This window comes from Erinaceus europaeus, chromosome 17 (assembly GCF_950295315.1).
Source record: "Erinaceus europaeus chromosome 17, mEriEur2.1, whole genome shotgun sequence".
NCBI classification, from domain to species: Eukaryota; Metazoa; Chordata; class Mammalia; order Eulipotyphla; family Erinaceidae; genus Erinaceus; species Erinaceus europaeus.
Window position 1 is genome coordinate 7,164,129 of NC_080178.1, and position 20,841 is coordinate 7,184,969.

The following is a 20,841-nucleotide window of genomic DNA, read 5'->3' on the forward strand; positions in this document are numbered from 1 at the left end:
GGAACTCCCAGGACCGAACCTCAGGCTGTACACGTAGTACTGAGCTCTGTGTCTGTGAGATGAGCGACTTCAAAAGGAAAAAAGAAAAGGGAAGAGATGTTTTGACAGGTGTTTTTTCCGGCTCCCTGGGGGGAGGCTGGGGAGGGGTCCATTCAGCCTGGTCCCACGATGCTGTAGAAAGGTATCAGTACCGGAGAATGTCCACTAGGTGGCAGCACAAGCCAAGGAGTAAGTTTAGGTTTGCCCCGCCCCCGCAACCCAACCCAACCCAACCCAACCCAACCCAACCCAACCCAACCCAACCCAACCAACCCGGCTTCCAGAGATCTTCAGTCACTGAGTTCATTGAGCACCTACTATGTGCCAGATATTGAGGATACAACCAGGAACAAAGCCTGAGACTCAAGACGGTCAGAACCGGGAAGCTTTTATCACCCTGCCCCATGCGAGATGGAGAAGTCCCCCCCAATCTCAGTGAGGGTGTTGCTGCCCTTGGGGAGGTTAAAGTTAACTCACTTTTTTTTTTCTAAAGTTTTTAAAATTATTGGATTGAACAGAGAGAAATTTGAGAGGGGGAGGAGGAGAGAGAAACAGAGACACCTGCAGCCCTGCTTCACCACTCGTGAAGCTTTCCCCTTGCAGGTGGGGACTAGGGGCTTGAACCTGGGTCCTTATGTACTTTATTTAGCCTCCAGGGTTATCGCTGGGGCTAGGTGCCTGCACTATGTATGAATCCACTGTTCCTGGAGTCCATTTTTCCATTTTTGTTGTTGTTGTTGGATAGGACAGAGAGAAATCGAGAGAGAAGGAGAAAGACATCTGCAGTCCTGCTTCACCGCCTGTGAAGCGACCCCTCTGCAGGTGGAGAGCTGCGGGCTTGAGCTGGGATCCTTACGTGGGTCCTTGTGCTTCATGCCATGGGCGCCTAACCCGCTGCCCTACTGCCCGGCCCCAAGAGTTTCGAGATAATTTTTTTTTTTTTTTAATTAGAGTGCTGCTTAGCTCTGGCTGATGGTGGTACAGGGACTTGAACCTGGGATTTTGGAGCCTCAGGCAAGAGAGTCCATTTGCATAACCATTTTGCTATCTACCCCCCCCCCCCCTGTGCACTTTAATGTACGCACTTAACCAAGTGCAGCCCCGCCTAGTCCCTGTCTCTGTCTCTCTATATATAATAAATAAATGAATGAATAAATTAATAAACATAAGAGCTTCTTGGGGAGGATTAACAGTCATCTATGCCAACCCCCCAATGCCAGTAGGAAGGAGGCCTCCCCCCCACACCTACCTGTCAGACTCAGAGCCTTCTCTGCCGTTAAGGATCCTGGTTTGAGCCCTCAGCTCCCCACCTGCAGGGGAGTCGCTTCACAGGCGGTGAAGCAGGTCTGCAGGTGTCTATCTTTCTCTCCCCCTCTGTCTTCCCCTCCTCTCTCCATTTCTCTCTGTCCTATCCAACAATAAATGGCATCAGTAACAACAATAAAAAAGGGGCAACAAAAGGGAAAAGAAAGAAAGAAAGAAAAAAAGAAAGAAAGAAAGAAAGAAAGAAAGAAAGAAAGAAAGAAAGAAAGAACCTTCTCTGCGTCTCTGCCCCGCCTCCTACCCAGGTGGGTCTTCTTGCATGAGAAAGCGTATCAGGTGCGGGACACCGCCATCGAGTCGTCGGTGGTGACCAAGGTGAAGGGCTTCGGCCGCTATGCCAACAGAGTCATGGACGTGTCAGACTACGTGACCCCACCCCAGGTATGCTCCTCCCTCCTTCTCCCCGCCCTGTGCACACCCTCCCCCAACTCTTGCCCGCACACGGAGAATGGGCGGGGTTCCTCTCTATGCTGCCACACTATGTGTGGGGGGAGGCATCGAGATCACCCAGTGGGAGCTGAGAGGGCCTTGGGGAACCTCTTGTTCACACCCTCCACTGACCTTGGCCAGATAACTTAGGATTCCTTTGTGCCTGGGATGGAGAGGTGGGGAAAGACAGCATAATGGTTTTGCAAAAAGACTCATGTCTGAGGCTCCGAAGTCCCAGGTTCAATTCCCCCTGACACCACCACAAGCCAGATCTGAACAGTGTTCTGGGGGGGGAGGAGAAGGGAGTCTTTTTTTTTTTCTATTAGGAACAATAGTTTCATTGAGTTTTTAAATTTCTATTTTATTTTATTTTAATGAAAGATAAATGGAGAGAGAGAAATACAGAGAGAAAGAAATGGGGTTTGGGCGGGATGGTGGAGCACCCAGTTAAGCACACATAGTACTAAGTGCAAGGACCCAAGCAAGGATCTGAGTTTGAACCCCCCCCCCCCCCCGCTGGCTCTCTACCTGCAGGGGGTCACTTCACAGGTGGTGAAACAAGTCTGCAGATGTCTAGCTTTCTCTCCTCCTCTCTAGCTTCCCCTTCCTCTCTCAATTTCTTGGCCCTATCCAATAAAATAAAAAAAAAAGGCCACCAGGAACAGTGGATTCATAGTGCTGACACTGAGCCCTGGTGATAACCCTGGATGCAAGAGAGAGAGAGAGAGAGAGAACCAGAGGCCTGGTCAGCTCTGGCTGATGGTGGTGCTAGGGACTTAACCTGGGGCCTTGGAGTCCCAGGCATAAAAGACTGTTGCAGAACCATGATGCTACCTCCCCAGCCCTGGAAAAAAAAAAGTCTGTTTTTTTTTGTGTGTGTGTTGGGATCCAAACCCAGGACCTTATACATGCTAACCTTCATCCCAGCCACATGGCCAGGCCCCTTACCCACCCAGAGCCTCAGTTTCTCTGTCTGCAGGGTGCAGGCAGGTGGGCTCTGCTGCCTCTCCCTCTCTCTCCCTCCTTCCCCAGGGCACCTCTGTCTTCGTCATCATCACCAAGATGATCGTCACTGAAAACCAGGTGCAAGGATTCTGCCCAGAGGTGAGGGCAGGGAAGAGAGATAGATAGATAGATAGATAGATAGATAGACACAGAGAGAGAGAGAGAGAGTGTGTGTGTGTGTGTATGTGTGTGTGTGTGTTTGGGGAGGGGGGAGGAGATGACATGGGTCAAGAAAATGTGGAGGGGTAGACTAGAGACCCCAGGGGCCAGCTTGGGGGGGGGTTCGGCATGATGCACCTGTGTCCCCACAGAGCGAGGAGAAGTACCGCTGTGACTCAGACAGCCAGTGCAGCCCTGACCGATTCCCGGGTGCAGGTGAGATCTGCTTCCCCCAGCCCCAAGTCACCCGTGTGGGACAGACCCAATGGGGGAAGGGGGGGCTACAAAGATGGCTCCTGCCCCAGACCTGGCCTTCAAAGAGGAACAGGGAGCCCTGGGAGGAGAGAGATGGGGATCCAGGTGACGCCAGAAGAGGGGCAGCTCGGGTAGGACAGGGGCTTTGCAAGGGCCTTTCCAGGCTGAGGCTCTGCTGTCTCAGAAGTTCAGAGGCTCTGATGGCTGCACAAGGGGGCTGGGGCATCAGGAGCTTAGAACAGGAAGAGAGGGGTAGTCACCTTCTTGTGGCCCCAACCCAGGAGGATTGGAAAGGGATAGCTCAGCAGGGTAGATGGTCCTCTTGCTGTCCCCTTCTGTCCTTCCTCTGCATGTATGGGGTGGGGGGGAGGTCCCTGGTGGGGCTCAGGAGGGCCCAGATGGAGAGGGTAGGAGAGGGAAAGGGCACCCACACTCGGCACCCCCACCGCAGGAATCCTCACTGGCCACTGCGTAAACTACAGCTCCGCCTTCCACACCTGTGAAATCCAGGGCTGGTGCCCTGCCGAGGTGGACACAGTGGAGATGTAAGTGGGGGGGCCCACCCGGGGGGGCCCACCCCAGTTCTCCTGGGTCAATGTGGGGAGAGGTCAGCATCTCTGCATTTGCAGAAGGTCTGGTGGGTAGCCCCCCATCGTGTCCACTCCAGGGGGCCAGGGAGTGACCCCAGGATTCCATGGACTCAGTGGTAGGTGGTGGTCCCTGGGGAGGGAAGCTCCCAGAGTCCCCCTTCCAGGGTCTCCCCTGAAGCCCCTAGTTCTTTCTTGTCACAGGCCGGTCATGATGGAAGCCGAGAACTTCACCATCTTCATCAAGAACAGCATACGCTTCCCCCTCTTCAACTTTGAGAAGTGAGTGCATACTTCCTGCAGGAAGCCAAGGCCCTGCTCTGCCTAGCACCCAGCCCAGCACCCAACCTAGCACCCAGCCCAGCACCCAACCTAGCACCCAGATTAGCACCCAGCACAACACTCAGCCCAGCAACCAGCCTAGCACTTAGCCTAGCACCCAGCCCAGTCCACACAGCCCCCAGCTCAATCCAGCATCCAACCCTCAGCTAATCAACCCCAACCAAGCCCACACTGCCACCAGTACCTAACCCCCAGCCCAGCCCAGCCCAGCCCAACCCATCCCAGCACCCAGCCCAGCACCCAGCCCAACCCCCAGCCCAGCCCAACCCAGCCCAGCCCCCAGCCCAGCCCAACCCAGCCCAGCCCCCAGCCCCCAGCCCCCAGTCCCCAGCCCCCAGCCCCCAGCCCTCAGCCCCCAGCCCCCAACCCCCAGCCCAGCCCAGCCCAGCCCACATGCCCCCTGGGTCTCAGCAAAGTAGAGACTTCCCAGTGCCCTGTCCCTCCACTCTGTCTACCTGCCTGGCCCCATCCTGTTTCTAGACCAGCCTGCACCTGAGTGTTAGTGAATTCAGGGTCACTCTCTCTGCCTCTGGGCTCAGATCCAGCAGAGAGTTTTGCCCTGGGGCAGGGGAGGGACTCACTAAGCCCAGCACTCTGATGCCTCCAGAGCTCAGGGCAAGGGGTGGGGGGTGGGGGCTCAGTCTTATTTGTTTAATAAAGCGTTTGGTTTATTACTTAATTTGTGGGGTAGCAGCCTCACTTGTACAACATTTTACCACTCTGGGGCCAGCCTTTTCAGAGAGAGGCAGCCAAGCAGACAGAGAGAGAGAGAGAGAGAGAGAGGCAGGCCACAGTGTTGGAGCTTCCTCTGGTATCACAGTATCTCCCAAGATGGCACCAGCAGCTTGAATTTGGGCCAATCTCACCACCCAAGTCCAAGCCACCCTGCCCAGCTGTAACAAAGCTTTGGAATTCACTAACTTTTGTAAGGGAGAAGCCAGAGCACCATTCAGCTCTTGTTTATGGAGATGCCAGGGATGGAACCTGGAGCCTCAGCCATGCAAGTCCTGCACTCTTCGGTCCTGAGCTATCTCCCAGGCCCACAGCCCATGTCCTGTCTTCCCCCATCAAACTTAAGCATGAAAGACTCCCTCCCAGCCCCTGCAAGCCCAGACAGGGGTAGGGGTGGGTTGAAGGGATGGGGGTTCGTTGGGGGGGGGGGGCAGGACCCCAACTATGATCCAGGAGAGAGGATACAGGAGGTGGGCGAGGTGGCCTCTGTGTCCGGGGGTCATCCCCTTCCCCTCCTCCTCCCCAGGGGAAACCTTCTTCCCAACCTGACCGCCTCGGAGTTGAAGACCTGCCGCTTCCACCCCGACAAGGCCCCCTTCTGTCCCATCCTGCGGGTGGGCGACGTGGTCAAGTTCGCGGGGCAGGATTTTGCCAAACTGGCCAGAACGGTGAGGTGCCAGCTGCTTTCCCTAGGGAGGGAGTCGGGGAACCCAACGTCCCCCCACCCCCAAAACGGGGCCCCAACCTCACCCCCACCGGGAGAGAACAGGCAGGGAGAGGGAACTGCGGTGCAACAGCGCCATCTGGCGGGCATATCCCAGGCCTGCAACTAGCATTGCACCCAAAGCCTTCCTATCCAGCCTGGCGGGGTGGGGTGGGGCCCCTGACCCACTCACCCCAACCTCAGTTTCCAATTTCTTTTTTTTCTTAAATATTTTTATTTATTTGTTATTGGATATACAGAGTAAAATTGAGAGGTAAGGTGGAGATAAAGAGAGAGACAGAGATACCTGTAGCCCTGCTTCACCACCTGGGCTTAACCAGGTGCGCTCCTGCCTGGCCCCCCAATCCTCCATTTCTTAGCTCCACGCTTCACCTGCATACAGAGATATCTGTAAAGACTCAGTCGATGAGAAAGAGGATCCGTTCTCTCTCTCTTCCTCTGATGGTATCCAAGAAGCTGGAGATTCCAAAAGCATGTAGTATTAAGTGCAAGTTCGGGAGCAAGGATCCGGGTTTGAACCCCCAGCTCCCCACCTGCAGTGGGGGGGGAATCTGTTTCACAAATGGTGAAGCAGGTCTGCAGGTGTCTCTCTTTCTGTCTCCTTCTCGATCTCTCCCTCCTCTCTCAATTTCTCTCTGTTGTATCCAACAACAATAACAGCAACAACAACAACAGTAGAAAAAAGATGGCCCCGGGGCCGGGTGGTGGCGCACCTGGTTGAGAGCACATGTTGCAATGCTCAAGGACCCAGGTTCGAGCCCCTGGTCCCCACCTGCAGGGGGAAAGCTTTGCAAGTGGTGAAGCAGTACTGCAGGTGTCTCTCTGTCTCTTTCCCTCTCTCTCTCCCTTCCTTTCAACTATCTGGCTATCTATCCAATAAATAAAGGAATTTTTTTTAAAATTTTATTTATTTATTTATTTATTTTCCCTTTTGGTTGCCCTTGTGTTTTTTTTTTTTTTTTTTTTTTGTAGCTATTGTTGTTGTTATTGGTGTCATTGTTAGATAGGACAGAGAGGAATGGAGAGAAGAGGGGAAAAGGGGGAGAGAAAGATAGACACCTGCAGACCTGCTTCACTGCCTGTGAAGCGACTCCCCTGCAGGTGGGGAGCCGGGGGCTCGAACTGGGATCCTTAGGCCAGTGCACATGGGTTCATAATGGTGGCACCAAGCCCCAGTGATAATCCTAGAGAGAGAGAGAGAGAGAGAGAGAGATTGCAAAATCAGAAGGGGGTTGCTTTGAGGACTGGGAGTGAGGGGGGTCCTCGGTGTGAGGGGAACTGTGGTGGGCTTAGACTCGACCCCCTCCCATCAGGGTGGTGTTCTGGGTATCAAGATCGGCTGGGTGTGTGACTTGGACAAGGCCTGGGACCAGTGCATCCCTAAATACTCTTTCACCCGGCTGGACAGCGTCTCTGAGAAGAGCAGTGTCTCCCCTGGCTACAACTTCAGGTAACTCTGTGTCCCCTGGGTCACCCCCAAGGAGGTGACAAGGGCTGAGGTAAAAGCAATCACAGCCCACCCATCGGGCTTGGGTTCAAGAGTTGAGGAAGGCTTTCCAAGGAGTCTGTAGGCTGTTCTGGGAGCTAGGGCTCCCCCATTCCTGGGATTATGGATCCAGGCAGGTCAGGGCTCCTGACACACCAGGTTCTGTGATTCCGGTTCTGGCTCTGAAAACCCCGTCTTAATCTCAGTAACTCCCAGGCCGGCTTCCCGATCCACCAAGCCCGGCGAGAACCGGCAGGCTTCACTGAGTGGAAGCAGTGCATGTGTCTGTGTATAGCCAACGGGGTTTCATCTGAATCACCGGTAATGGCAACGTTCTTCAGTTGTTGGGTGTCTTTCCAAATACGACCTCAAAACTCAGGCTTGAAATGTCGACTTTACGTTCCCAAATGGCCTTGAGGCAGAAGGAGTCTGCCTGCACCTTCCTTTTGAAGGAAAGGAAAAAGAACTTTTCCTCTCTTCTTTGTGCAGACTATTTAGAACCAGCCCAAAGTCCTTGACCTTCACACACGCACGCGCGTGCGCACACACACACACACACACACACACACACACACACACACACACACCTATGATGTGGTGAGAAAAATCTCACCATCCTGAGCATCCTCCCAGCCCATGCGTGAAAAGCTTCAGCAATCTGGGGCTTGGGGTAGGTTTTTTTTTTTCTCTTTTGATTTTAAGTATTCCCTTATTTTCTAAAGAACTTGAGTTTCTGGAAAGGCTCAGATGAAGTGCATAGTACTATCTGCGTAACTAGTTAAGTCAGCTGAACAGACAGGAATCAGGAGAAAGCAATCTATAAAGAATATACATTGTGGGGAGTCGGGCGGTAGCACAGCAGGTTAAGCGTAGGTGGCACAAAGTGCAAGGACCTGTGTAAGGATCCCGGTTCGAGCCCCCAGCTCCCCACCTGCAGGGGAGTCGCTTCACAGGCGGTGAATCAGGTCTGCAGGTGTCTGTCTTTCTCTCCCCCTCTCTGTCTTCCCCTCCTCTCTCCATTTCTTCTCTGTCCTAATCCAACCTGGGACCTTGGAGCGTCAAGCGTCAGAGTGTCTTTGCATAACCATTATGCTGTCTCCCCTGCCCCCCCCCAAAAAAAAAGATCTTCTGAAGTTCAGTTTTATGTTCACATTTTCTTTACTGTCATGATATTTTCCAATATAAAGACATTCTTATGCAAAATAAATTATTACCTTCAGTTGTAAATTTAAAAGGTGATTATAAAGATTATTCACCCCATTAAGCTTGACATCAAATAGATGAAAATATACATGGGTTTTCTCTGGGAGAGAAGCTTTAAGGGAAGAAAAAAAAAAAGAGGAGGGGGACGTGCTTTCACAATCTACTCCCAACTTTAAAAAAAATCATAGGAAACAACACATATTTTAAAGTAGGTTAAAAATACTGTTTGGCTCCCCGGCAGAAATTGGCATATTTCTTCAGTCAGTACATCACACTGAAATCAATACAAAGGATATTTGTTGGTGGCTTAAAATAGCAACACATTAATAAAACTTGCATCATCTACAATACGAGGGCTCATCTTCCTAGCTCCCCTCTGGCCACTGAGAATTCTTTATTCCCCCAAATAACTTGTCTGGCAGGAAAGCTTCTGAGGTGAAGTGCTGCAGCTTTGTGGAAAACCCCAGTAACTGGTGCCTGCAGTGTTGAAGCTCTTTCATCCAAAGACAACTGACTTTGGCCTTCTCGTCCTCCTCCTCCTTCTTCCTCCTCCTCCTCCTTCTTCCTCCTCCTCCTTTCTCCTCCTCTGCTGGCACTCCCATGGAAGGGATCCAGCCAGGAGGTAAGCCACCGATCCTCTCTCACTAGCTCAAGGGCTCAGCTATTCAGAAAAGAGGACTTGGGGAGCATTTTGGTACAAACACTCATTCATTGGAAGGTATATATAGAACGTTAAACAAAGAACATTTTTCAAATACGTCAGAAATTACAGGTTTCTTAAAGGTCAGCTTGCCCCTATGGTAGGGGGCTGCTATGACAAGAATTGGTGCGATACATAAAGATCAAGACAATTAGTCTCCATGATGCAGGCAAGTTAATTATCCAAAGGCATTTGAGAGAAGCGTAGGGGTTAAACCAGTAAGGTGCAATAGAGAGAAGAAAAACAAGGCTTGATGTAAATCATAGATATCAAGGACCATAAGGAAATAAGATTTTGGGGGTTTCTCTGTCTGGTGTTGGGGAGGTATATGATAGAGTGTGTTCTCCTTTGTGATCAAAAGGTGAAGTGGATGTGTGAACTCTGAGTGACTATCATGAACTCTGAATGAACCTTAAAGCAGGCAGCCATTTGGCCTGATAGCAGGATAAACTAAGTGTGAGAGGCCTGTAGGCTTTCTGTGAGCTTGAGAGACTAACAAGGAGAAACTGAGTCTGGGAGACTTTTCCCTCTTGGCTCATCTCTAAGGAGAGAGGCTAACAAGTGGGGTGTCTTTCCAGACCTCCATCCAAGGATGGGAGAGCTCCCCTAAGCTCCACCAAGATTTCACATAGTCCCACACTCCTCCTCCTTCTTTCTCCTCCTTTCTTCTCCACCTTCCTCCTCCTTCCTCCTCCTCCTTTCTCTTCCTCTTCCTCCTTCTCCTACATCCTCCTCCTTCTCCTTCTTCCTTCCTCCTCCATATATGGTATAGAGACAGAAAGAAATTGAGAGAGACTTGGAGTACTCCTTTACCACTTGTAAACTTTACCATCTGGCAGACGGGGCTCAGGGGCTTGAACCCAGGTCCCTGTGCAGTGTAATGTATGCACTTAACCATGTGCACCACCCCTAGGCTCCCCCCACTTTTTTTTTTAATTATCACCAGTTATCTTTGTGGTGTGGTGCCTAGGCAACTCATCTACTGACTGAGAGGGAAGGGCAGGGGAGAGGGGGAGAGGGAAAAAGAGACACCTGCAGCACTGCTTCACTGCTTGTAGGTGGAGAGCAGAAGCTTGAACACAGTTCCTCATAGACTGATGATCGGTGTGCTCTGTTCGGCCCCTGGTTTGGCATTCTTGTCACCAGGCTGTTGTGTTAAGGCTGTCCTTCTGTCCAGCCCAGGAATGGCAGAATCTGACATAGACCAGCTCCAGAGAAGCTTAGGTTAGATTTGAGGCTATAGGACAGGTTGTCTTTAAGGCTTCTATGAGCTTAATTCACGGTGCAACCAAAGGAATCCACTGGAAAAGTGGGGATCCAATACTGATTCCCTCACCAAAGATGTGGTGCCCAGAATTCAAGGTCTGATGCTCCGTTGGACCCTTTCAGTGTGAGGGTTGCCATGAGACCTGGTTTGGGGTGGGGGCTGAGTTGACCTTAGACCTATCTTGAACCCTCGATTAAGTCCCTTCAAGTTCCTCTGCTGGGTGCCCAACTATCTCACCTCTTGTCACTGCTCCCTGGAAGGCCTGATCTGATCCCCAGGGCCAGGCTGTGAGAGAGAGCCCTTGCTGGAGAGACTGTAAGTGCCCTGCCTGAATCCTGGGGCCAGTGAAGAAAGGTGACAGTTATGTTCAAGAGCACCAGTGAGGTTCCTAAGACTTGGGGGGGAGTGTAATTTTTTAATCATTTATTTGTTTCCTTTTGTTGCCCTTGTTGTTTTTATTGTAGTTATTATTGTTATTGATGTCATTGTTGTTGGATAGGACAGAGAGAAATGAAAAAAAGAGGGGAAGACAGAGGGGGAGAGAAAGACAGACATCTGCAGACCTGTCTCACTGCCTTTGAAGTGACTCCCATGCAGGTGGGGAGCCGTGGGCTTGAACCGGGATCCTTCTGCCAGTCCTTGTGCTTTGTGCCATGTGTGTTTAACCTGCTGTGCTACCACCCAACTCCCTTGGGGCAGGTATTTGTGGCATGTCCACTGCTCTTAGACGCCTCCCCCGAAGCTCCTAATGGCAGCCACCATCCTCAGCCCACTGTGTGCTTTAGCTCACCCTGCCACGCAGGACTGCACCCCTCCCCTGCAGGGGGCAAGGACAGCGACAGCGGGCTGTGCAGAGCCAGACAAGGGTCCCCAGGGACAGACCTGTCTCCTGGGACGTTTCCATCTCACACAGGGAGGGCAGGGCCGTGTGCACTGCTCATCAAAGCACGAGTGCTGGCTTGTGTGCGTGTATGTGTGCATCTGTCATTGTGTGTCTCTGTATGTATGTCTCTCTGTATCTGTGTTATTGTGTGTGTCTCTCTGTATGCCTGAGTGTCCTTGTGTGTCTCTGTGTCTGTGTGTGATATGTCTTTGTGTGTCTCTGTGTGTGTATGTCTCTGTGTGTCTGTGGGTGTCTGTGTGTGCATACGTCTGTGTGCCTGTGTCTGTGTGCTTGTGTCTGTGTTTCTGTGTATCAATGCCTGCATCTCTGTGTCTTATCTCTGTGTCTGTGAATGTCTTTGTGTCTATGTGTCAATGTCTGCATCTCTGTGTGTGTCTCTGTATCTTATCTCTGTCTGTGCGTCTCTGTGTCTGTGAATATCTTTGTGTCTGTGTATCTCTGTGTGTCAAGGTATATGCCTGTGTGTCTCTGTGTCTGTGTGTTTGTGTGCCAGTGTGTCTGTGTGTGTGTGTGTGTGAGTGTGTGTGAGTGTGTGTGTGTGTGTGTGTAGTGCTTGAAAGTCACACTTACCAACCAGGATTGGGTGGTCAGGGAGGCCAAAAGCCCCACAGCCACTCCAGGCTGCCTCTTATTTCCCAAACAAATCAGATGACTCTCCCACACCAACTGAGGCCAGACTTTTCCTGTTTGTTTTCCTTATTCCCTGAGTCCTACTGCTGCCCACTGTCTGCTCTGGGGAGTGTGGAGTCTCTGTGCCAAGATTCAGCCTTGCTTTAATCTTCAAACATAGACATCCAGAGGCGGCTCGGAGATTTGTGTTTCCATTGCTAATTACTCCTGCAGGCCTTTCCAAAGGCCACCTCTATGGACAGAGTCTGCCTGCACAGGGGGGGACTTGGAGCTGGCAAAACCCCTTGGAGATGCCTCGGCCGGCCGAGGTGGTCCTCAGATGAGGACGCGGAACCCCTGCCCCCCTCAGTGGGGGAAGTGACCTGTCCAAGGTCAGGGGCACCACTCAAGAGTAGCCCTGGAGGTCGTTTAGCTTCCTTCCTCAGTCTCTCTGTGACCCAGGCCCAGATGAGGGGCTGCTTCACAGAGTCACCTGTCTGGGGTGAGGAGACAGCATAGTGGTTCTGCAAAAGGCTTTCATGCCTGAGACTGCAAGGTCCCAGGTTCAATCCCCAGCACCACCATAAGCCAGAGCTGATCAGGGCTCTGACTGAAAAAAAAAAAAGAGGAGGAAGAGGAGGAGGGGAAGGACAGGAGGAGGAAGGGAGGAGGGAGAAAAGGAGAGAAGAGGAGGAGGAGTAAAAGAGGAAGGGAGAGGGCCCGGCTGGTAGAGCAGAGGGTCACTAAAAGCCATTAAAAAAAGGCAGAGGTAGATAGCATACTGGCTATGCAGACAGATTCTCATCCCTGAGGTTCCAAAGTCCCAGGTTCACTCCCTGCACCACCATAAGCCAGAGATGAGCAGTGCTCTGGTAAAAAAAAAAATAATAATAATAATAAGAGCCATTAAAAAAGGTGGGGTGGGTGGGTATCGTAGCGGGTTCAGCACACATGGTGAGAAGCTCAAGGACAGGCATAAGAATCACACAGGTTCGGGAGTCAGGCTGTAGCTCAGCGGGTTAGGCACAGGCTAAGCACAAGGACGGGAATAAGGATCCCGATTTGAGCCCTGGCTCCCCACCTGCAGGGGAGTCGCTTCACAGGTGGTGAAGTAGGTCTGTAGGTGTCTTATCTTTCTCTCCCCCTCTCTGTCTTCCCCTCCTCTCTCCATTTCTCTGTGTCCTATCCAACAACAACTACTACAATAAAACAACAAGGGCAACAAAGGGGAATAAATAAATAAAATAAATATAAAAAAAAAAAAGAATCACGGGTTCGAGCCCCGGCTCCCCACCTACAGGGGAGTCGCTTCACAGGCGGTGAAGCAGATCTGTAGGTGTCTGTCTTTCTCTCCCCCCTCTGTCTTCCCCTCTTCTCTCCATTTCTCTTTGTCCTATCCAACAATAAGAAGAGCAACCATAACAACTACAACAAGGGAAAAATGGCCTCCAGGAGCAGTGGATTTGTAGTGCTGACACCGAGCCCCAGCAGTAACCCTGGAAGAAAGAAAGAAAGAAAGAAAGAAAGAAAGAAAGAAAGAAAGAAAGAAAGAAAAGAAAATACAGGGAGGAGAGGAGGAAGAGGGAGGGAGGAGAAAGAGGAGGTGAAAATGGAGGAGGGGAGGAGAGAAGAAGAGGAGGTGGAGGATAAGGAGAGGAAGAAGCGTCATTCATAGAGTGACCTGTCCATTATCAATGGGACAGTTCTTGGAAGGTGACCTCGCTGAGCCAAACTGTATCTCCCTTCACCCCCTCCCTACCAGCCTAGTGCCCGGACCTCCCCATATTCTATTTATTTAAGTCTCCTAAAAGTCCTCTGGTTGTCACAATCTGAAGTTTGCTGTTAGAGCTCGAAGCTGAGCCATTCAAATGGCGAAGCAGGTTTCCTACCCAGTGAGCTGGATCCCTCAGTTCCAAGTACTGGAAGACTGAGAGCCCCTGATTCAGTCACGTGGAAGGACAGGCACTCCGGGGGCAAGGCGGCCCCTGCAGCCCACACCAGAGCCAGTTCCCATGTCCCAGGGGGGATCTCCAGTTCCCAGGAGCATTTTCCACTAAGGGTTGTCACTGGGCATCAGTGCCTGTATGATGACCCCACCTCTCCCTAGTGAGAGATAGAGCAGGAGAGAGAGAGAAAGAGAGAAGTGGAGACACCTGCAGCCCTGCTTCACCACCTGTGAAGCTTCCTACAAGCAGGTAGGGACTAGTGACTTGAACCTGGGTCTTCACGTATCATTTGGGTACACCATCACCTGCTACCAGGAGTATGAATTTATATTTATATTTATATATATATATTTATTTATTGGATAGAGATAGAGCAATCAAGAGGGAAAGAGAGAGAGAGAGAGAGAGAGAGAGAGAGATCTTACAGCATTGTTTCATCACTCACAAAGCTTTCCCACTGCAAGTGGGGACTGGGGGCTTGAACCCGGGTCCTTGCACATGATAACATGTGTGCTCAACAGGGTCCCCCACTGCCTGGTCCCCAGGAACAGGATTTTTTTCTTTATTGGGGGGATTAATGGTTTATAGTCAACAAAATACAGTAAAATATAAAATAAAATACAGTAACTTGTACATGTGTAACATTTCTCAGTTTTCCACATAATAATTCACCCCCACTAGGTCCTCCTCTGCCATTGTGCTCCAGGACCTGAGCCCTCCCCCTCCCCCAGTCTTTTACTGTGGTGCAGTACACCAAACTCAGCCCAAATTCTGCTTTGTGTTTTTTACTTTTCAACTTCTTTATTATTACTGTTAGTGATTTAATAATGATCAAAAAGATTGTGGGATAAGAGGGGTACAATTCATGGTCCAGGAGGTGGCACAGTAGATAAAGCATTGGACTCTCAACCATGAGGTCCTGAGTTCAATCCCCGGCAGCACACATACCAGAGTGATATCAGGTTCCTTTACCTCTCTCCTGTCTCCCTCATGAATAAATAAATTCTTTAAAGAGAGAGAGAGCGAGAGCTACAATTCATACAATTCCTACCACCAGAGCTCCATATTCCATCCCCTCCATTAGAAAATTCCCTATTCTTTATCCCTCTGGGAGTATGGACCAAAATTCTTTATGAGGTGCAGAAGGTGGGAGGTCTGGCTTCTGTAATTGCTTCTCCACTGGACATGGGTGTTGACAGGTTGATCCATACCCCCAGTCTATTTCTGTCTTTCCCTAGGGGGAGTAGAGTTCTGGGGAGGTGGGCTTCCAGGGTATATTGGTGAGGTCATCTGCCCAAGGAAGGCAGGCCAGCCAGGAGTAGGATTTTAACCAGAGCATCCCACTCCCCACCCCCAGTGCTGGGAGTAGATGGAATTGTACATGAGTTTAAGAACTGGGTGTGAGTTTGTAAGAGAGTGTGCCTGTCTGTTGGTGGTGAATGAGGCTGTGTGTCCATGTGCACGAGTGCGTGTCTGCTGTGTAAACATGTCCGTCAGTGCCTGTGAGTGTGTGTGCGTGCATGTAGCAGAGATGGTATGCAGGCAGATTAAAATCAGTCAGGGTCCCAGCAGGAAACAGATGGCACATGCAAATTGGGTAGTTTGAAGAGAGTCTGATAAAAGATTTGTTTGGGGAGGTGTGGGCAGGGTGGAGGGGAGGAACAAAGGGAGTGCCCTGAAGAGACAGTACTAAGTCTCACTAGGTCTCAGGGGGTGGGGGTGGGGGTAGCCAGAACAGAAAGGCAAGCAGGGCTGATGCCTCAGCCCAGGGCAGGGTGGAGAAGTGAGGGACAAGGATCACAGCTGACTAGTTCAAACCCTAGCAACATCTGTGTGTCAAATCAGGTGCTCCATTGACTTCTGAAGATCCCTACTCTTTTAGGCCTTAGAAAACGGTGTGGCCCATTGTTCAAGGAGGAAAAAAAAAATGCTGGTATTCCAAGACTTGGACAATTGTACAGAAGATTTCTTTCTTTTTTTAAAAAAATTTATTATTATTATTTATTTTCCCTTTTTGTTGCCCTTATTGTTTCATTGTTGTTGTAGTTATTGTTGGATAGGACAGAGAGAAATGGAGAGAGGAGGGGAAGACAGAGAGGGGGAAATAAAGATAGACACCTGTAGATCTGCTTCACCACCTGTGAAGCGAATCCCCTGCAGGTGGGGAGCCGGGGGATCGAACCGGGATCCTTACGCCGGTCCTTGTGCTTTGCACCACACGTGCTTAACCCGCTGCGCTACCGCCCCACTCCCTCAGAACATTTCTTTCTTCCTCTTTTTCTTCCTCCCTTTATTTCTTTTCAAAACATTTTATTTATTTATTGGATAGAGAATGAGAAACATTGAGAGGAAGGGGAGAGAGAGAGGGAGAGAGACAGAGAGACACCTGTAGCCCTACTTTACCACTTGTGAAGCTTTTCCCTTACAGATGGGGACCAGGGGCTTGAACCTGGATCCTTGAACACTGTAACATGAACTCAACCAGGTATATCACTACCTGGCCCCTAGACCATTTCTTTCATTCTTTTTTTTTTTTTAAATTTTATTTATTTGTTTTTATTGGGTAGAAACAGAGAAACTTAGAGGGAAGAGGGAAATAGAGAAAAGAAAGAGACAGAGAGACACCTGCAGCCCTGCTTCACCACTCGTGAAGCTTTCCCCCTGCAGTTGGGGACCAGGGGCTTGAACCTGGGTCTTTGTGAACTGTAGTGTGTGCACTTCAGCAGGTGTGCTACCACCTGACTCCCAGACCATTTCTTTCTTAAATGAGACTTTGGGGTTGGGGCGATGGCTCATGGTTTTATACAACAAACTTTCATGTCTGGGCTTTGGAGGGCCCAGGTTCAATCCCAAGCATCACCATAAGCCAGAGCTGAGCAGTCTTCTGCTCAAAAACTTTTTTTTTTAAATATTTATTTTATTTATTCCCTTTTGTTGCCCCTGTTGTTTTATTGTTGTAGTTGTTATTGTTGTTGCCGTTGCTGGGATAGGACAGAGAGAAATGGAGAGAGGAGGGGAAGACAGAGAGGAGGAGAGAAAGACAGACACCTGCAGACCTGCTTCACCACCTGTGAAGCGACTCCCCTGCAGGTGGGGAGGCGGGGTTCGAACCGGGATCCTTATGCTGGTCCTTGTGCTTTGCGCCACCTGTGCTTAACCCGCTGCGCTACAGCCCGACTCCCAAACTTTTTTTTAATAGTACTTTTCAAAGGAGGCTTTATTTCTACAAATAAGATATAAATACACCCAGAGAGTAATAAATCCGAGCAGAAATGACACAGGCGATGTCAATGTCGTGAAAACAACCCCTTCACTTTAACACCCTAGATAAAAACTTGGATGAGTTTTCTTCTGGGTCTATCTCTCTGCATTTATTTCTTCAACGCACAATCTGGGACCTTGAAGACCTTGAAATGCCATCATCCCTGGGCCTCAAAGGAAGCACCCCTGGAATTGAGCTGCAAAGCCTTTTTGTAACACATTTCAAAGCTCAGCACCATGCCTCCAACATTATCCTCAGAAAGGTCCCAAGAAGAGCATGTTGCTGGCACGCAGAGGCCTGAACTACAGCCCAGGCTTCTAGCAAAGTCCCGCTGGTTAATAATAATAATAATAATAATAATAATAATAATAATAATAATAATAATAATGCGGTAGCGCAGCTGGTTAAGCGCACATGGCGCTAAGCTCAGGAACCAGCGGAAGAATCCTGGCTCCCCACCTGCAGGGGAGTCACTTCACAAGCAGTGAAGCAGGTCTGCAGGCGTCTGTCTTTCTCTCCCCCTCTCTGTCTTCCCCTCCTCTCTCCATTTCTCTCTGTCCTATCCAACAACGACAACGTCAATAACAACTACAATAATAACTGAAACAACAATAAAAACCAACAAGGGCATCAAAAGGGAAAATAAATTAATAAATAAATATAGAAAAATTAAAAATATATAATAATAATAATAATAATAATAATGGTTAGGTGGTGGCACACTCAGTTAAACATACATAGTATGAGTACTAAGCTCAAGGACCCATGCAAGGATCCTGGTTTGAGTCCCCACCCCCAACCCACCTGCAGTGGGGATGCTTCACAAGTGGTGAAGCAGGTCTGCAGGTGTCTCTCTTTCCCTCTCCCTCTCTATCTCCCCTTCCTCTCTCAGTTTCTGTCCTGTAACATAAATGGTGGATTCATAGTGCCAGCACTGAGCCCCAGAGATCACCCTGGATACAATCAATCAGTCATCAATCAATCAATTAATCAATCAGTGTTCCGGTAAGAGATACACCCAGCTGTGACTGTTAGAGTCACAGAGAAGCAAAGAAAATGGTGCATTTAGCCATGTCTGTTTCTCCCCACCCTGAGAGACCCTCAGACAGCTTTGCTATGAAAAGACATCACCGTTTTCAAATTTCCTTTTAGTGTCTGGGGAATACAAGAAGGAAAAAAAACAACAACCACAAAACACTTGTTCAGCCGTGAGATGTTCCTCGGGCTGGAGGTGTTTGGAGTTGGAAAGGTACTCTCAGCAGCTTTCACGGAGCACATGAGACACATTGGCACCGGTGCTGCCTCGTTGGCCAGACGTGGGGATCAGCAAACTCGAGGGCCAACTGCTGCCTCGGTGTGCATGCAGCCTTGGCTTCCACCGATCCTTCTGCAATCTGGACGCTTCTCCTTCCAGAAGGCCTCAGGCAGATTGGAAGGCTTGTATCTCCCGTGGGATGGATTTGCTTGAACGCCCCTTAAGCCGTTTTTTTTTTTCTCCTTCTCCTTCTTCTCCTTCTCCTCCTCTTCCTCCTCCTCCTTCTTCTCTTTCTCCTCCTCCTCCTTCTTCTCCTTCTTCTCCTTCTCCTCCTCCTCCTCCTTCTTCTCCTTCTTCTCCTTCTCCTCCTCCTCCTCCTTCTTCTCCTTCTTCTCCTTCTCCTCCTCCTTCTCTTTCTCCTCTTCCTCCTCCTCCTCCTTCTTCTCCTTCTTCTCCTTCTCCTCTTCCTCCTCCTTTTCTTCCTTCTTCTCCTTGTCCTCCTCCTCCTCCTTCTCCTCCTCCTCCTTCTTCTCCTTCTCCTCCTCCTCCTCCTCTTCCTTCTCCTTCTCCTCCTTCTTCTCCTTCTCCTTCTTCTTCTCCTTCTCCTCCTTCTCCTTCTTCTTCTCCTCCTCCTCCTCTTCCTCCTCCTCCTCCTCTTCCTCCTCCTCCTCCTCCTCCTTCTTCTTCTTCTCCTCCTCCTCCTCCTCTGGGGTCAGGGGTAAGGGTGAGCCTGGATTTCTGCAGCTCTTCACCATCTCTACCTCCTCCTGGCAACTGGCATTCTTGGTAGAGAATATTGGCCAAAGGGAGCTGGGTGGTGGTGTCCCTGACTGATTGTACATGTTATGGAGCGCATGGAGCTGGGTTCAAGTCCCTGGTCCCCTTCTTGCTCTGTGACTGCATTTTCTCTCCAGCTTGTTAGAGATGAATTAACAAGGGGGCCAGGCAATGGTGCACCACCATAAGCCAGAGCTGAGCAATGCTTCTTTTATTTATTTATTTCTGTATGTATTTAAAAATATTTTTATATATTTACTATTGGATGGAGACAGAGAGAAATTGAGAGGATATGGGGAGATAGATAGGGACACACACACACACACACACCTGCAGCTCTGCTTCACTACTCGTGAAACTTCCCCCCTGAAAATGGAGACCAGGGGCTTGAATCTTGGTCCTTGCACCCTGTATGTGAGTTGTTGTTTTTTTTAAAATTTTAAAAAATATTTATTTATTTATTTTCCCTTTTGTTGCCCTTGTTTTTTTAATTGTTGTTGTAGTTATTATTGTTGTTATTGATGTTGCTGTTGTTAGGACAGAGAGAAATGGAAAGAGGAAGGGAAGACAGAGGGGGAGAGGAAGACAGACACCTGCCGATCTGCTTCACCACCTGTAAAGCGACTCCCCTGCAGGTGGGGAGCTGGGGCTCGAACCGGGATCCTTAACGCTGGTCCTTGCCCTTCGCACCATGTGTGCTTAACCCGCTGCACTACCACCCAACTCACTGTATTTGAGTTTTTAACCTAGTGCGCCACCACCTGGCCCACTCTTCCTTCCTTCCTTCCTCCCTTCCTTCCTTCCTTCCTTCCTTCCTTCCTTCCTTCCTTTTCTAGAGCACTGTTCAGCTGTTTTTTTTTTTTCCTCCATGGTTATTGCTGGGGGGCTCAGTGCCTGCACTACAAATCCACTGCTCCTCGAGGCTAGTTTTCTCATTTTGCTGCCCTTGTTGCACTTGCTGTAGTTGTTACTGTTACTGTTGTCATAGCTGTTGTTGTTGTTGGATAGGACAGAGAAATTGAGAGAGATGGGGAAGACAGGAAGGAGGAGAGAAAGACACCTGTAGACCTTATTCACTGCTTGCAAAGTGACCCCCCTGCAGGTGGGAGCCGGGGGCTCGAACCGGGATCCTTACGCTGGTCCTTGCGCTTTGCACCATGTGCACTTAACCCCCTGCACTACTGCCTAGCTCCCTCAGCTCTGATTTATAGTGGTGTAGGGGATTGAACCTGGGACTTTAGAACCTCAGGCATGAGAGTCTCTTGGCATAACCATTATCCTTTCTATCCCTGCCCTCAGTTAAAGAATTTTTAACCTAGCGAAGATGAGAAGCCCAAACCCAGTAACCAGAATGTGGTCAGGAGACCTGCAGGCACTGGGCTGGGCCTCGGCACAGATGCCTGCAGTGAGCAAGTCTCCCCAGCCCCCTTGCACCTCAGTCTCTATCTCCATGCAATGGGTTCATTAGCAGTGATGCTCTCCCTGTGGGGGACCCAGGCCTGTTGTGCCTGGGATGGGCTTTGCACACGGGCCGGGCTGAGGAAGCCTGCATGGTTATTTATAGGCTTCTCGCTTTGGAACATAGATCTGGCCCAGCCCTGCAGATGAGAAGCTGACAAATGAGTTATTAGGGCAATTGATGTTTGTACTTACTCATTCTTTATCCGAGACTGCTCTAGGCACAAGGAACATCTCTCTCTCTCTCTCTCTCTCTCTCTCTCTCCCCATCCCTCTCCTTCCTCTCTCTCTCCCCTCCCTCTCCCTCCTCTCTCTTTCCCCTCCCCTCCCTCTCCCTTCTCTCTCTTCCCTCCCTCTCCCCTTCCCCTCTCCCCTACCC

General features: G+C 50.1%; 1 protein-coding gene across 3 annotated transcripts in view; it reads left to right on the forward strand.

The window, feature by feature from the left end:
* The window catches only part of P2RX3 (purinergic receptor P2X 3), a 42,417-nt gene that overhangs the window by 13,433 nt on the left and 8,143 nt on the right, over positions 1-20,841 (forward strand). For all 3 annotated transcript variants that reach the window (XM_060176233.1, XM_060176234.1, XM_007519465.2), the window contains 7 exons: positions 1,608-1,743; positions 2,824-2,895; positions 3,108-3,171; positions 3,662-3,755; positions 4,002-4,079; positions 5,398-5,539; positions 6,909-7,045. In XM_060176233.1, coding sequence (XP_060032216.1) covers positions 1,608-1,743; positions 2,824-2,895; positions 3,108-3,171; positions 3,662-3,755; positions 4,002-4,079; positions 5,398-5,539; positions 6,909-7,045 — 723 coding nt within the window. The remainder of the gene's footprint in view (positions 1-1,607; positions 1,744-2,823; positions 2,896-3,107; positions 3,172-3,661; positions 3,756-4,001; positions 4,080-5,397; positions 5,540-6,908; positions 7,046-20,841) is intronic.